At 47.5% G+C, this 17,259-nt stretch overlaps 2 protein-coding genes across 4 annotated transcripts in view; one reads left to right on the top strand and one right to left on the bottom strand.

Annotated features, from left to right (window-relative positions):
• CRYBG1 (crystallin beta-gamma domain containing 1) overlaps positions 1 to 3,991 on the top strand; it is a 226,359-nt gene extending 222,368 nt beyond the window's left edge. The window contains exon 22 of the mRNA XM_069598234.1: positions 2,458 to 3,991. Within this exon, the coding sequence (XP_069454335.1) occupies positions 2,458 to 2,546 (89 nt within the window). The 3' untranslated portion in view covers positions 2,547 to 3,991. The remainder of the gene's footprint in view (positions 1 to 2,457) is intronic.
• A 1,316-nt stretch (positions 3,992 to 5,307) lies between these two features.
• The window catches only part of RTN4IP1 (reticulon 4 interacting protein 1), a 52,569-nt gene continuing 40,617 nt past the window's right edge, over positions 5,308 to 17,259 (bottom strand). For all 3 annotated transcript variants that reach the window (XM_069598240.1, XM_069598241.1, XM_069598242.1), the window contains exons 7-9: positions 15,795 to 15,978; positions 12,645 to 12,737; positions 5,308 to 5,435 (exon numbers count right to left, since the gene is read on the bottom strand). In XM_069598240.1, coding sequence (XP_069454341.1) covers positions 5,328 to 5,435; positions 12,645 to 12,737; positions 15,795 to 15,978 — 385 coding nt within the window. In that variant the 3' untranslated portion in view covers positions 5,308 to 5,327. The remainder of the gene's footprint in view (positions 5,436 to 12,644; positions 12,738 to 15,794; positions 15,979 to 17,259) is intronic.

Here is a 17,259-nt window from a genome sequence, read left to right as displayed (position 1 = left end):
CGAGTTCACTGAGACAGAGGCAGGGCACTACACTTAGAGCAAAACTAAGCAACGTCTGACTCCAGGCTGGACGGGGCCCAACATCGCACCTGGTATAAAATGCACGCAGGTGAAGGCACTGTGGGCTGGCACAACAGACTTGTCAGTATGTGCACAGGTGAGATGCCCATTCTATAGATGACCAGCCTGAGGCTCAAACTGCTGAGTCACTATCTTAATCCTTATTTGGATCAACTTGTTAAACTGGAGCTCCTCAGTCTATACAAGATAGTTTTAACACTTCCAGGGAAGCCAGAGAAATGTGACTAAATTGGAAACACGGATGTGCAGGAAAATATGGACTAGTGCCTCTCACGGTGTGATCCGCTTCCTGTGTCCAGGGTTAAGGTCACTGTGATCTTCCTGAGCAAGTCTCTTAGAGCATTTCTTTTATTCTTTCAACATGTATTTGTTGGGTACCCACTTACCCACAATGTGACCAGCTCTGGGCCAGAGACTGGGGATACCAAAGTGGTGGGGTGGGAAAAGACAGTACCTTGGCTTCAGAGAGCTTACTCTCTTGAAGCTCCAAGCATATGGGATTTTCCCCACTTACTGTGCTGGCAACTGACCAGGAGTAAGGGTACCTGGCTTCTGGTCTTGACTCTGAAAAGGACTGTGGGGCTTCAGGAACTTTCTCCTTAGGGGCTTTGCTTTAAAGCTCCAAGGTCACTTCCTAAAATGCAACACAAATTAGTCCAGTGCCTTTGGAATACGGATACTGTTCTGGTCTATTTGTGACCTCTCTGCGTGTTGAGCCCAGTAGCTGCAGTAGTCCCTTGCTATCTTGGTCAACTGGGTTTAAATGTCTCCGAATGTGGGAGAATGATGCCATCTTGTGGACAAGACAGAGCAGGGCCACAAACCCACATCCTGCGCAGACGGGACAGAAATACATCTCTCTCCAGGGCACTTCACAGGAGACTGCGTTTCCTTGGCTACAGTTGTTGACCATGTGTTACCTACTAATATTACAAGATTTATTCCTTTTAACCCACCTCCTGATATTTTGATAGACATCTATATATTCAGACCAAAGATATGACGACAGTGTAAGCTGATTCATGCTAACTTTGATCTTTTTAAAGTTTGGGATGATTTTAATTCTCCCCAAAGGCGGCAGAATGAATCAAATTATTTTTCAAGAACTTTCTAGTTGTCATAACTCTAGGATTATGATATACACAAAAAGTATGTTTAAGATACCATAATCTTGAAGAATGAAAAAGTGCATTGTGACCTTAAGATAATACTTCCTGACATCTCAATGGAGTACAGTGTGTGTGCCTCAGTGGAGATGGTAGGATTTGTGGTGGTGGAAACTTTTTCTCTCTCTGCAAACTTAAGCATAACAAGCCCAGGGCACTTTGCTTTGTATTCTGTCCTGTATCGAGCTGTGCAGAGGTGCTCAGTTATCATGATGATAAATCAGTTTCTTCCAAGAGGGGCACGAGATTTTCTTCCCTATCAAAACCTATAATGTAACTTTTCAGACCTTTTGGGGGCTTTAAAAGACAATAAGAATATTTGATTCCCCTTGGCTTAAGGCTGCAGTATGATTTCAATACCAGTCACACTTACCCTGCATTAAGATGAGCAGATTTTAATTCTGACAGAGTCCTAGGTGCTATAACAATTGGTACAGAGGCTTCTGCTGAAAAGTACCTGAAAGGATGTTTACGCCACACTAGGGGGAAAAAACACCACCACATGACCCTTTCTTTTGTCCATGATACTTCGCCATTGAAAGCAGAGGTCATGAGGCTATTTTTAACACTAAAGAATATGAAATATCTGGTAGGGGAAAGGGAGCGTATGGAAACTGTATTGGTTTTACAGTTCAGTGGAACTCAGCATATTAAATGCTGTGAGTTTTTATGCACCACAGCCGGTGGGTTCCCAGCAGTGGGAATGCTGCTCTGCCTACTATACTTTCGGGTGTCACTCAAACCTCCCCTTTGACCTAATACCACCACTGTTCATTGTTGATGCAAAATTTGCCCACTGACCATTCCACCGCTGAGGCCTGCCTGCTTTCTTCCACTGCGATCTCAAATCCACGATCCCTCCGCTGAATATTTGTCACCATCTTTGCTCCTTTCCCATCTCTAGCTTCTTTCCTGTTCCCCCCAGTTTCACAGATCTTAAGAGGAACCATGGACTAGATTTTAAGACTTGAGTAGGAAAAGGAGCCTGGGGAGGTAGGACATCAGTATGGAGCTGCTGCTGCCCTCTGATGGGGCTTTAACACATCACCCCCAGTGGGTGGAGGCAGTTCTGGGCTTTCCTTCCTGTTTGGTGTCCTCAAGGCATGTAGTTTTACACCTTGTTTACCTTGAGACCCTGGTGGTGTGATAAACTGTCTTGCTACAGCTCCTTCACATGGGCACCTTTCATCATTTTCCTTTTTTCTTTCAGGGGGTACACAATATGATCAAAATCACCTTATCCTCAACACTGTCAGCAAAGAGAAGGTAACACAAGTGTGGGAAGCCATGGTCCTGTAGGCCCGAATAAAGAACACAGGAAGAATATTTCTGGAGGTCCTCCAGAGCTACCTGACTTAAACAGAAAGAAAAAAAGGCCTGCTGCTGGAAGCGCGAAGAAGAGAGCAGACCACCTCCTTCAACTCTGAAGTCTCTCTTGAATCACGTTCCTGTGACCAGGACAACCTCTCATCTTAGCAAAAGACTGTGATCATTTTAAAACAAGCATCTGTCCTCTTGTTTCTTCCCCTTCCTTTCAGGAGCTGCTTAAACAGGTTGCCTCCTTAGCAGCTTTAGTGTAACTTTTTCCAAAAAGCACCCTAAGACCTTAAGAGACGCTGTATGTTTTAAATTATTTCCAAAGATAGAGAACAGGAACAAAGTTACCGACCTTGCAGGGCTACAAGTCCTGTACATGTTAAAGGGAAGGACAGAAGCTCAAGTTTGTAAGGTAGGAGACGCTTCAGCATCTGAGAAGAAATCATTTATTAGGCCTGCAATTTTGGTCCCTGACCCTCTGTTTTCTGGACTGATTAATTATGCTGTAAAATGGGGAAAGCCTTAGCTGTTCAGATATATATTTTAAGGAACTAAGTATGAACCAAGTATGTTTCTGTTAATATTAAAAATTAGCAAATTTACAAAGCCATCATGTCCACGTCCACTAACATTTACTAGCAGGATCTGCATTATTCCCACTCCCTTGTGGGCCACCCTAGACTGTCACGTGTGAGTACTGATGCTTGTCCTGTGCATCTACTGAAACAGTGGATTATGACCTCATCTATTAGCCCAGCCTCACGCGCCTACAGCTCGTTCTCCAGTGTCAAGCAGGCCTTTGATCCACTCAGAGCTTGTAGCCCAGCCTCCCCCCTCCTGACCAGCTGCACGGGCGTGAGGCCTGCACGGGACTGCCTTCCCTGGGAGGCCCCAGGGCCCCACAGCTGCTCTGGCCACTGGGGGCGGCCTCACGTCACTTACTTCAGGAAGCAGACACGTGAGGTGGGGAAGGCTCCAGAGGGTGACCAGCGATTCTCTCCAGAAAGAAGGGAAGGGAAGGAGGCTGTACGCAATCCCTGTTGCCTGAATCTTGGGACTGAGAACCCTAAACTGCAGCGAGCATTTCAGTGAAGACTGAAAATGCTGAGCCGCTCACTGCACACGCAACTGGCCAAGTTGTCCTCGGCACTGAATACCGGTGCTCCCGTCACATACCTCGTTTCCGTTTCCAGTTATGCGATGTTGGTCCTCTGGAGTCTGCGGTGGGCACTGGCGGTCACCAGCAGCTTGCCCTGCAGTATTTAAGTCCGCTTGCACGTGTCCAATAGCGGCTGCCACGTCTGTCCTGTTCTCGGGTGCAGCGCTGGCCTTAGGCCTCTACGCATCTCACTACCTACAGTACAGTGGGGGTAAGACCGTCTAGTGTGTGTTCAATTTCTCTCTCAAATAAACTTGGTTTTGGTTAACTGTATTGATAAAATCTGACAGGATCCATTCAGGAGCCCTCCAAACACTTCCAAGAGGGTCAGGGGCAGATCAGAAATAAATGTCTGACATGGCGGGCTTCAGAGCTGCTACATTAAGGGCAGAGAGAGATTTCTGACTGCCCTCACTTCAGAGTCGGTGGCAAAAGGGCCCACGGCACTCTTCTGAGTAGAGATGCCCCCTCACTACCACCTGGGAGCCCTCAAGGCAACAGGGCTGGCGTTTGTTCAGAGAAGTCAAAAGTGGCTTATTTACAGCTGGAAGAACCTCTTTCTTCTGAGGTAAGTTTGTACTGGTGGGAACAGTAATTCTAGAGAAGAGCCCTCATCCAACACACTACAAACGGGTGTCTACCAGGAAGAAACAAAGGAAAAAGCCGCTCACCCAGGTCTCTGTCAGCAGCTGAACGCTAGTGGTGGAGAAGCAGCAAAGCAGGAAACGGTCACTTTCCGCCAGTGAAGAGGGGGCAGAGACTAGAGGCTCAACAGCCGCGACGGGCCTACTGGGCAGTCAAAGCCCAAAGCTCTGGGCCCCAGTGGAAGGGTTGGCATTTTCACGGAAGAGTGCCCAGAGAAGCACGTTTCCATTGCTGAGAGAGGACTAGCTCGCTTATTTACAAAAGTAAGGTTTTAAGAAGTTAGAAACTCGAACATCTCCTTTCATTCTCTAAGAGAGGGATGAACCAAATTACCGGCTCGATTCTTCTATTCGCCCCTAAGCGATTCAGAACTGAGGGCTGAGGACTGCTCTAGAGCAGAGTAATAAAAGACGAAGGGAACCCTGGCCGCTCTGAAAAGTGCTCGCTGATGAGTCTAGAAGCTTTAGTCAGCTCTTCATGCTGCCACTCCTCCACACGTTGGAAGTTTTAACTCTCTCACAAACATTTAGATGGTGAAACAGTTTGAGCTACCAGAACAGAAAGTGCCACAACAATTTGCAAATATGCTGTGAAAAAAAACAGACAATTTTCACTGACTTTACAGACAAGCCCAAGTGCAGATATTTTCATATCGTGTCCTTACTTACATGCGTGTCCCTTGCGCTTGGCACAGAGAGAGCTTGGCAGATGGGCAGGCATGGCAGGTGATGGGAGAAAGCCCTGGGCAGGGCAAGGTGATGGCTGAGGGTGGGAGTGTGGCTATAAAATCTCTGTGCCTGGCTCAGAAGATGGAAAATTACTGGCAAGAAGGGGTGTGTTTTTTACATTTATATCATGGAACTTGCAGTCTCATCTGGAAAGGGATGTCCAGAAAAAAGCTGGGGCCTGCAGGCACTCACCGAGTAAGAAAGCCAACAATCACCAAACTGAATGTTTATTTAAACAACGTTAATGACGGTCTTTCCTCGTGCATGTCCCCTTTCTACCTTCAGGAAGGCTTCTGGAACTTTAGAAAATGGAAAGGTTTTTTCAATAACTGGCTGAATCTGTAAAACACAAGAAAGGTTGACCGGTGGGTAAGAAAACCTACATCGCTCACCATAGATAACGAAGTTTACATAGGTACTTGGTTTCTTGGCATCGTCAGCCAGGCCGCTCTCTCTCGGGTCTGTGTGGCGCCCCTAAGTCAGGGGCTCACAATGGGCCAGGCCGCAGCTGCACTGCTACCCCTCCTGCCTCTCTGTCTCCTATAATGCAGCCCACCCGACCATCCGCCTTACTCCCGCTCCACACTGTGAGCAGAACCCCCCTCCACAGCGCCCAAAGCCAGCACCCGGTAGCCACCACCATCCTGACCTCAGCCCTCTGCAGACCCCCACTCTACCAAAATGGGGTACTTGTCTGAGTGTGGGCTGTGTGCGTCTCTCCTTTGTGACATCTACCACGTGTCCAGCCTAGGTCTCACCCAAGCCTGCCTGACCCATGGTCTGCAGTGTCCAGAGGACTGGTGTGGCCTCTTCACAGACTGCCTGCTACAGCTGAATGCACATCTCAGCCATGCTGTCCTGTGTGGCAGACACCAAAGAAGGCATCCGAAGGTTCCTGCAGTGCAGGCAGTGCACAGGATAGGGATAGATTTTATAAAATTTGTTAACTATTCGGCATATCTACTTGAGTGCATCGTGGAACAGGCCACCTCCTCTGTATCCCCTACAATACCCAGCACAAGGTCAGGCACACAGCAGGAGCTTAATAAATGTCACTTAGGTGAAAACTAGTAGGGGCCCATCTGTGGCTGGGGCGGCCCTGGGGGCTTTGCTGGGCTGCAAAGCTGGTTAGAATTTACGGGAACGCCAGCTCGTAAAGGCTGGAATACTGCTGGCTCTGTGTGGTGTATCGTTAGCGCTGCCAGCAATTGCCTTTGAAACTGGAACCAGTTAGCATTCTCTCTCCCCACGCACACATCTGACTGAACTCATGCTTTTTAAAACTTCAAGCAAAAATCAGTAACTATCCACTTGGCATCTCAGTGAACTATCTCCCACTGCTCCAACAGGCAGGAATCAGTTGTCAGAAGGCATGAGCTTACATCTTGCGACCCTTTTACAAGAGGAAGAAGTACACGCTCTTGTGGTATTCAGATGGGCTTTCCTCTTGTGTGAATTTCACAGCCCCGCCACCAGAGAGCATCTCAGACCCCCAAAGTTCCCTTCTCCAAAACACTGACAATTTTTCTGTACTTATGAACCACGATAAGCTCATAACATCGCCAGCATGGGCTGTCCTCACTATGTGCCAGGCACTCTAAGTGCTCTATTTTTTTTAACCTCATTTAATCCCGACAGCCACCGTATGAGGCAGGTACTGCTGTTATTCCCTTTTCACAGACGGATACGTTAAGGCAGAGTTAAATCACCAATGTCACGTAACTGTTGAGTGGTAAGACAGGCTTTGAGCTGGTACCAGAGTGTCTGCTCTCCCCACTATACACTAAACCTTCTGTGTATCATCAGCTGCTTTCCATATCTACTAAAATCTTAAGGGGAGAGAAAGGTAACCAAGGATTATATGGCTTCATCACAGCCTGCATCTTGGCTGGCCTGCCAGCCATGTTAATGAACCATGTTAATTGGCCATGCCAGCTCAGGATCCAGGCTGTGTCCAGGTCACTGAGATAGCCCAAGCGTGGTCCCTCGGCCACCACCCCCACTGCACCTATGGAGGACACCACTGGTTTATAACTGTGGCCCTCCCCAGCAAGCTGAGCATGACCTCAACACAGCTGCCGCTATGAACAGAACAGATTTGAGCCAGCCTATTGGAGGAAACCTACTTGCTTGTCTGGTAGAAGAGTGGAGAGCATCCAAGCTGTTCCAGCATGTCCCACCCAGAACCTTCTGAACCCAGCTGCTGGGACATTGCTTTCTGGATGCTGATTACCTGAAAAGGAATCACCTGAATGCATGCTTAAAATGCAGAGTTCTTGGTCTCCCATTAGACCAACTCCATCAGAATCTCTAGAGGAGAAGAGTTTTCTGCACATCAGAGCGGGAAATCACTACAACCTTTCGCCTTACGCTGAGGGTTCCTGACTTGTGTCAATCAGGGGCACATCCACCCACTCCACAGGGGCTGAGCGTCTTCCTTCTAAGTGCCAGGTGCTGACGCAGAGCAGCACACAAAGCAGGCACCTGAGAGAGAAATCAAGAAAGGAGGCAACAGGGACTAACTCATCACGGAGCAACCACAGCAGCGTTATGGGGAGCTGCTCCAGAATGAGGGGCTGCCTGGCAGGCTCCACCCAAACCTGGCCAGAGACACAGAGTCTGAACTGATGACCCACGCAGCTGGCAGCGACGGCACACTTTAATCTGGCTGGTCAGGCCCATTGTGGTGGATAATCCACTGGGGCTGACTGGGGCATAACGGGCATTCAGCTCTTCCCAAAAGTGACAATGAAGAAGAGGCTTTCAATGAACAGGCAGGCAAATGCCACTGCTGGCTGAATATGTGACATCAAACAGAGATTAACAGCATAAAGAGGCAGTGTCTACGCGCAGCCTCACACCAGACCCAGAATGCTTGTTTGTGATGGACAAAGGGATCAGAGCAAAAACCCAGAGAGGGGAAACAAAGGTTACCCACGGCACGGTGGGGACGCTGCTGCAGTGACTGCTGCAGCCCGGCCCACGCACGGAGCCCTGGTATAAAGCGGCGGGCTGCACACAGCACTTGGGGGCCATGTGGGCGCACAGGGATAGAAGCTGACTGGGAGCCACGGCTGCAGCTTTCCAGCATCCCAGTCTCGGACCCAAATCTAAGCTCTCCTGACGGCCCTGCCCTTCCTTAAACAAAGGGCGCACAAAGCCAGGCCCTGACACCCTTCCCTGAGAAGAGGACCACGGGAGGGACCTCGGGCTCCCTGGAGCAGCCCGGGAACACTTGTCAGCAGCAGTTGGGAAGCCTCCCACCTCCGAGGCAGAAGCCCTCTTGCTGAGAGCTGGTGGGGAGGGCACGCCCCCAGGCAGGCCCAGAGGCCAGGGGAGGCTCTCCCTCAGTCCCCACCTCTTGCAGGAATCACTGAACAGTAGAGCCCAACAAGGGTGGGAGGAGTCGGGGGATCTCTGAGCCAGCCTGCTGGACAGATTAGAAACTGAAGTGCATGTGGTCACGGGCCAAGTTCAAGGTCAGAGCTCTTAGCAAACGAGCAGAGGGAGGATCCCGGACCCCTGATGTCATCACTGCACAGCTTGGGGACACTTTGGGGAGGGAACTCTGAGTCTGTCACCTCTTCCCCAGACCCTCAGCTATAGCCTCTACCAGGCACAGAAACTGACCTCAGAGTGTGGAGAGTAGGAGGGGACAGAGGCCCCGGGTGACCTAAAGCCCTTGGCATGATCCCAGTCCATCACCGGGGACAGGCCCAGGGCCCACGGTAGGGGCAGCAGGACCACAGCTGACCACCATCTCATGGCAAGGGGTAGCTCTGAGTTCCTCCACAGGGCCAGGACTTCCAGAGTCAGGATGAAGGGGGAAAAGGAGGCTTAACCTAAGGAGATATGAGGAAGGAAAGGGTGGGCTTTGCTCAGACTTGCTATTTCTGAATTCCCTGGCCCCAGATGGCAAACTCAAGGCTGGAAGATAGGAGGTGTGATTAGGAGGTGAGATGGGAGGGGGAGGGTGCAGGAGGAGGCTACTCCCCAAGGGAGTAAACATACCCATTCTAGAAGCATCCCAAGACTGTCCCTAGGCCCCCTTGAAAAAAGGCACTCAGAGCCAGAAGGTAAGAGGAGAAACTCAGCCTGTGTCTCCCCACAGAAACAACTTCAGACGTATCTGAAAAACTTCAGCAGCATCAAGGCTATGAGGTCCAGGAGGTGCCTGCCACATCTGGCAAGACAGCGCTCTCCTAGCGGTCCCGGAGACTCAGTCCCTAACCATACGTTCTTTCTATGGGGGAGAGCAGGAATCCAGTTGCAAATAAAGGAGTTTAAAGTTTTGGAATACAGTTCATTGCAAAATTAGGGCCCAGCCATTCCAAGAGGGGTCTGGAAAATCATCTGCCTCAGAACCTACGGCACGCTCCACAGCTGTCCTGGCCAAAACTGTGCCTGAGCCACGTGCAGCGATCTGCATTTAATCAAAAGTAAGGAAAATTAACAATCTGCTCCTTCAGTAGCACCAGCCACATTTCAAGTGTGGCTACATGTGGCTAGTGGTTACCACACTAGGCAATGCAGACAGAGACCATTACTATTCACTGCAGAAAGTTCTAGTGAACAGTGCTCAGGATGCAACTCAGCATGGCCAACACATCTCTCCACACCCTACCGAGCAAAGCAAAATGCCTACCAGCCCTCAGTAACAGTTTGGAATTAAATTCAAATTGGTTCCATAGGGACTATGCTGATGCTGGCTAAAATAAATAAACCAAGATATGAACAACATCACTCAACCAAGACATCTGGTTGGTCACCTAGGCTCTTGAATGGACCTGTGGACTCAAATGGCCTTAATAACACAAAGAACACAGGTGGGCATACACATACTCAGGAAGATGAAAGGGTCCAAAGGATCCCATACTTGAGCCCCAGCCATCGAGTGCCCCCTAGTTCAAGTTTCTTTCATGTCTTTTGATGTTTCATGCATTGTGGTAGGCACTCCAACACCAACAGTTAGCTAAGAAGTATTAAGAACAGGAAATGTTTATGGTGCTTAGAAAATGCCAATAAACTTCAGGCATAAGGCACAATTTCAGTTTCAGCCCATTAAACTCAATGTGCTAATTACATGTTACATGTACAAAAAAATCATGTTTTTGTTTCACCCTACTGAATCACAGAACATCTTTGGAATACCCAAGAAGCTGGTAATGGAGGTGGTCTGACAAGAAGCAGCTCCATGACTGAGGGACAGGAGTCAAAGGAGATTCTGTGAGATAACTTTTCCTACCTTTTGGATTTAGAACTTACAGATGTATTATTCATTCGAAAACTTAAAGCATTTTAAAAGAATAGGCTCTTCTGGTTCATGGCTGTACACTGTCAAATAACAACTCCAGGTCATCTATTGGACACCTGCTAATTAGATTCATCAAGCACTCAGCCAAAACCTGGAAGGATTTCAATGTCCTTGTCCAATTTAACAAGCTTTACTAACCACATAATATGTAAGTAGATCGGTTCTGTTATCCTTTCCAATTTTCCAGTGTAGACAGGCAACGACCTCTCACACCCACAACAAAGCAGGATGCACGGGACAGCGGACCTCTTCGTGGATCCAGGGTCACATATCAATCACCACAGTCCCAGAGCCCTTCATGGTCAGAAATGAGCCCAAACGGCCCTGGCGAGAGAAGAGGATCAAAGGCCAAAGGACCACCTCCTCAGTCTCCCTGGAGGAGGACATGACACCCAAAGGGCATCTTTATTTATTTCTACTATGTCCTCTTTCGGCCATGCCACCTGGTATCTACCAGATTTAGTGGGGACACATATGCAAGTCATCTCTCTTCTCTGTTGCACAAATAGTAATTTCCAGAGAGAGTCACAATATTTCAAACACAGAAAGTGATGATAAGCATGTGGTCAGTCTGGAGCAGAGGTTAGGACAAGTGTGGTGACTTCCAGAGGATGGGGACCCTCTAAGGATGGGGCTCCATCCCCATTCAGCACTATGTAGAACTGTGGGCCGTATTATCTGATGACAGCTCACCTCCTTCTTCCTAGAAGTAAAATAAGCCCCTCTGGGGGATGTGCGGAGAACCCTACAGAAGCACTTAATTCCAGTCATGACAAGGCTGTCCCTGTTCACCCAGTACACATCAACACTTAGAAATCTGAGAAAAGGCATGCAAACTTGGGACTGAAATATTCTGGAAAGAGTAATGAGCCACTTTCTATCATAGCTTCCTTGCCTGTGATAGTACAACTACAAACAAAAACTAAATGCACAAAAAAGCAACCAGTATTTTCCTAAAAACATTCTTTCCCAAAACCAAAGTGGAAAGATGAAATGGGCCAGCGAGGGGCAGATGCCAACACAGGAAAACCCGTCTCGAGAGGCTCTTTCCACGTGGCTTAGCGAGGATCACATGGTGTGCCTTGCTCCAACTCTTTCCCTGCCCACCGTAAAATGACAAGGACAGGGCAATTTTAAGCTCAAGTCCCAGATCAGCTTCAAGCACTAAGCACGCAGCTTCGTGGTGGGGAGGGAAAAGTGCAGGACTGGGGTCAGGAAGTATGAGCTCTGGTCCCACTTCTGCAAACTTGAACGTGTCCCTTTATCCTTTTGAACCAGTTTTCTCATCTATAAAATGATAATCATTGTATCTATGACCTCATGCAACCCTCAGGGTATATAATTTTCCTCATTCTGTAATTCCATATTAATTTCTCAATAAAAATCATAAATATCAGCACCAGAATATGAATTTGCTTCCAGAGACGGCATGTCTGGGCCATGAAAACCACATAAGAACTTAAACAAGCAGGTAGTAACCGAGGAGTCTTTCTCAACTTCCATCAACTCTGGGAGGCCTTCTGACACTGAAAAACTAGGCTTTAGAGAGCAGTCCCTCACCATCAAGTCAAGACAGATTCAAACAGAAACACCAACCAGCTGTCTCCACCAAAATCTCCATCAATTCTGAACCATGTCCTGCCCACTGACCCTCTCAGACGTACCATTTATTTGCCATCAATTTTATTACACTGGCCTGGGAACAGGAGACCCGGTGACCCAACTTATAGTCCGGTTCTATTGAGGTTTAGAATCATAGTGTTTGTTCCCCTTGCTCATCTGGAAATCTGCTTGCCTCCAAAGCAGCCTCACCCTCAGAAGCTCAAGAAGCAATTCAGCTGTAAACTCACAAGGCTATCCCCACCTCTGTGCAATGACTGTCTTCATGGTCAGGACTTTTTTTTTCAGGACTACTATCAGAATGTTAGCAGCCTAGCTGTAGATCCCAGCCCAACTGCCATCTAACCAAGTGTCTCTGAGAAAAGCACATAAGCTCTCTGGGCCTGCCTCTCATCTTAAACGAAGGGGGCTGCCCTAGATGGCATATGCTGTTTCTCAAATGCAGCCGTCTGTGGCTGTGACTCCCATGGTCACAGAGCCCAAAACACAGCATTTGAATTTGGCATATAAGGCAGTGTGGACACTGGCCGAGCCTACGTCTGTAGAGCTCCCACTGACTGGGCTTGCTAGGAAGGTTGCCCAGGTGGCCAGGGATACCCTGGCAACACACTCACCTTTCCCGCCTCCACCAGTTCCGCAATGTCATCTAGACATGGACCGCTGGCCATGAAAAAGGCCCAGCGGTAATGGACTCCTTGCCAGAAATGCTAAAAAGAAAACAAACATGTCAAATTTCAGAAAGGAAGAAATCTGACTAAATGCAAATTTAGGGAAACGTATTTCCTGGATGACTGAGACAGACAAACTGCTTCCCCATCTCACGCTGCCACAATGAGCTGTACACCCAGCATGGCGACGGACAGACAGTGGATGCTCATGAGTGTTTCATAACTGAGTGAGTGAACAGAGATACACCCACGTGAACTCGGGCTTCTTCCCCAAGTAGTGACTGTCAGGCAAGCAAGCACAGGAAAGCTCTTTTTTCAAGGGCAGTCTCACTCACTCGGTTTCTCCCCTAGGAGATATGAGGGGCTGAGACCTCTACACTTTCCCTACCAAGATGTGAATAAAGCCCCGAGGCACCAGAAAAGAGGTTTTACCTAATTCAGGAATGCTTCAAGGGCATAAGGCACCGAAACATGATCTTAGACAAGAAATCCAATCATAATTTTTTTTTTTCCTGGCTCAGAGGAATAATACAGTTTTAAAAGCAAAATGAAGATGAAGATTAGCAAAAATCTTACACCAAGAAGGTTCAAGACCACTCTACTGCCATACCCACTTTTGATTATTCTTCAAAACAGAGATTATCAAAACAGCAAGTGAGCTGAGGTTCTCTGTGATACCTCAATGACCCGCCCAACTAAACGTCATCAGATGAGAGCAATCCAGAGGTAGGACGGGGCCAGCCAGTGGCCACCTGCCGCCTCCCTCCCCACACCTGCCCACCACCGTCGGGCGAGCACAGGCTTTCTGCACTGAGCTGACGATCAGCTACCATCTCGGCATGAAGCTGGCAGGGGCAACAGAACTCTTCTGCTCTGCCTCAGGCCTCCATGGTTGTGTCATGTAGGTCCAGTGACCTCTTTCAGCCTGCATCCTGGCCTGCAGGGTGGGGGCACCACCACCTCGCTGATGGGGATGTTGGAGGGACTAAACGCGAATGTATGCAAAGTATCTGACACAGGAAGGATTCGACAAGTATCTATCTAGTGCTGAAAGTAAAGCTTGTTGAGGAAAGACTAGGGCCATGCAAGCCAGTCTTTAAGACCGTGGAGAAACAGACAAACCCAACCTGCTGTCGAGGCAGAGCTTCACAACAGATGTGCCCAGAATGGCTTACTGGTTTGGCTGAGTGACCCCCTAGCTCATCGTCCAACCTGGAACACTGTTAAGAGTTAAAGGGGTCACTGGTAATCATTATCCCAGGAGCACAGATGCAAACAGGCCCAAGCTCACCCCAGAGTAGGGATGACAAAGCCTTGGAGTAGCAGGGCAGAGCTCAGGCTGACAGAAGTCTCCAGATGGCACGCTCTTGGCTCAGCGCGCTCTCAGTATGCCGTTTAAATACTATCAACATTAATAAAATGGATAACCAATACATAGATAAATAAATACTATCAACATCTCCTGTGTGTGTCATAGCATGAAAGAGGTCAGGAAGCACTGGTCTAGGGAACTAAAACAAACAAAACCAAATTTGAAGGCTCAGGTAGCTAGACAAGAGGCATTGTCTGTCCCAAGCTTACAGCAGGTCCAGTTAATTATAATCACAGGAGACCTCTTCATGTACTTGTCCATAAGGCCTGGCCTTATCAACTACAATTAAAACGTTCTGGTAATTGTTCAGGGTTTCAAGGAAGGAACAGTGATGCTCACAGCTGCCGGATCCACGGTTCTTCATGGCAGGTTGCTCTGTACAGTGAAACTTCCGGTCTGCAATAGCAGAATTGTTATGTTCTGCTCTAAGGGATCTGCGATTTCTTCTTTTTCCAGGCCATTACAGGAGAGAGTAAACCAATGCAGGCAGGCACTACAATGAGGCTTTAACTGTGCACATTCTCAGGAAGACATCAGAAACTACTTAAAAGGTTTTCGCATGAGATTACCACTATCATCTTTCCAGAAAGGGAGAGGGAAAATGAAGAGAGCTAGGCCTGTTTTACTCTCAGAGGACAACTCTGAAGCTCAACTTGTCAGAGGTCTCCCTGGAACACCGTGAAATCTTACGGAAAACTTAAACTTATATGTTAAAGCACTTGGGAAGCCTGGGTTTGATGAAAAGGGAAAGAAGAGACAAAGGACAGCTGAGACTCCTCTCTTCACAACAAAGCACCCTGTGGACACTGCTCCCGGGTGCCGTCTGAACCAAGTGAAAGGAAAGAACCTGGAGCACACTGCCCGGCTGGTTCACTCCTGTCGCCCAGACCCAGTTCCTAAGGACTGAGCAGCGTCTCCTCCATCACGGCCCTTCTTCCCCGCCTCTAAGGACTCGGTCAGTACAGAGCATTTGAGAAACTTAAAAGTCCTAAACTCCAACCCCAAAAGCTTCCAAATGAATGTCTAGAATCAGGAAGAAGCTGAAGATACTTATTGAGCCAGTCGCCTTGCAAATATGGGGCAGTGTAGCTCAACATACAATCTTTTTACCCTCGAGGAAACTTCTATTGCCTTTCTCCTGAGCCTGAACTATTCTGCCTAATTAAAAAAATAAAGCATGTATCTTTATTTTTTTATATCACTTATTCCATTTGAGGTACTGGCATATCCCATTGTTGCTACCATGAAAACAGCTGGCTCTATGCTGTCTTAATAAAACTTCCACCCTCATACACAAGAGACTTATGTATTAAGATGGAGAAACAGAGAGAGAGCCATCAGGCACAGACAAGAAAAAAACAGAAGTTGTATCAGACGGAATCGAGAGAGGTAATATAGCTAATCATAAAGGCTAACACTTAACAAGCACATTTTGGTACTAGGCATTGTGCCAAGTTCTTCACACGGAAGATTTCATTTAATTCCTACAATACCCAGTAAGGGAGACACCATGAGCTGCATTTCAGGTGAAGATGCTGAGGCTTAGTGACACTAAGTCGTTTTCATGGGTTACACAGCTACCAAAGGGGAGGCAAAAATTTGTAGCCAGTCAGTATGGGACTCCAGAGTTTCTTTTCTCTTGGAGGAGAAAAGGCTCAGAGGAAACTCAATCCCAGAAGCCTGAGGTGCCTGCTGGCTCTCGCCAACCCAGACTCTACCCCTACCTTCAGCGTCTTAGAACCCACGGTGACGCCTGTCTGCAGCATGCCGTCCGCGATGCCCAACCGGTCCATGTTCAGGAGGAAAGGGGTCACCAGAGTCACATATGTGGCTCCTGACCACTTCTTGAGGAAATTGAGAGCCCAGGTTTCGGTAGCTCCACCAACATTGTCGAGGATAAAGTCAAACCTGGAGAGGAAGAACCATATCAAAATATCCTGGTCAGCCTTTACCCAGGGCTCCAAGCCGCCTTCACTCCCTCCGCCAGGTAGCTCCATGGTTTGTTTCTGTGACAGCTCACAACAGCAGAGGGGTGACTGCTCGGACAAACGAGAAAAGGCACATCTACTTACTGGGCTTTCTCCAAAGGAAGTCAAATGTGATTTCTTTTTTCAATCACAAAATCACCTTATTTTTTAATACTTTAAGAATGACTTAAACAAGTGGTTTTCAACTGAGAGTGAGTTTGGTCCCCAGGAGACATATTAGGCAATGTTTTGAGAGATTTTTAGTTGTGACAATTGGGGGAGGTCGTGGTAAGGGGGTATTAGCATTTGTAGGCAGGGAGTGATGATAAAACATCCTAAAACACACACAAAATAAGTATCTAGCCCCAAAATGTCAACAGTTGAGAAACTAAGGTTGCCAAGGCTTAGACACCTTGACTCAAGCTTTACAGAGAACTGCAAAGCTATTCATCCAGTATAAGTCACAGCACTCTTTAGTGCATGTGAATACTTAAGACAGGAGTGTATTAGATTTTGACCCACGTGAGTGATTTGCTTTTATTCCCTTCACAATCAGATCTGCATGTAGAAGCATCCTCTTCACCTTCTGGAATTTTCTTTTGGTTTCATGTACATCAGCACAATGCCTACAGAGAAATCAACAGCCTGCTCTCAACCTTCAGTTCTGCTCTAACATGCCAAAAATACCCAGTCATAATGCAATCCACAGGAACTAACAGATATTCAACTCCTTAAATCTAATCTAAAATTGCTGTAATCACTACATTTTACTTAAAGGGGATAAAACCCAAAGAAGTTTTAAAATACTTTTGAAAACAAAGATCTATTTAGAGAATACATGCTTATGCATCAAGCAAGCTAATAGAGGAATTCCTTTTCCGCAAACCCTTTCTCCCTTCTGAATCCATCTGCATGAAGTCAAACATCAAAGCTTCTAAAACTGACTTTGGCCAACTCTGTGGCCCTTGAGTCTTTCGTGGGACTAAACTAAACAAGAGCAGATAGAAACTGAAGCATATGAAGTGCAGAAGAGTGACCTGACTAGGTTATGCTCCTCATTAGGAAAAAAAGACTAATCGAAAATTCTTTTCATGAGTATAAGTTTCTACTTTTAAGTTCCTATTTCATTCCCAAATTTTAGATAAACAAATATGATGATACTTAATTTAGATAAAACTTTAGGGCAGACTGAAACCGAAAGGCACTCAGTCATGTCCGACTC

Source organism: Ovis canadensis, chromosome 8 (genome assembly GCF_042477335.2).
Source record: "Ovis canadensis isolate MfBH-ARS-UI-01 breed Bighorn chromosome 8, ARS-UI_OviCan_v2, whole genome shotgun sequence".
NCBI classification, from domain to species: Eukaryota; Metazoa; Chordata; class Mammalia; order Artiodactyla; family Bovidae; genus Ovis; species Ovis canadensis.
This window is presented reverse-complemented; position numbering and strand designations above follow the sequence as displayed.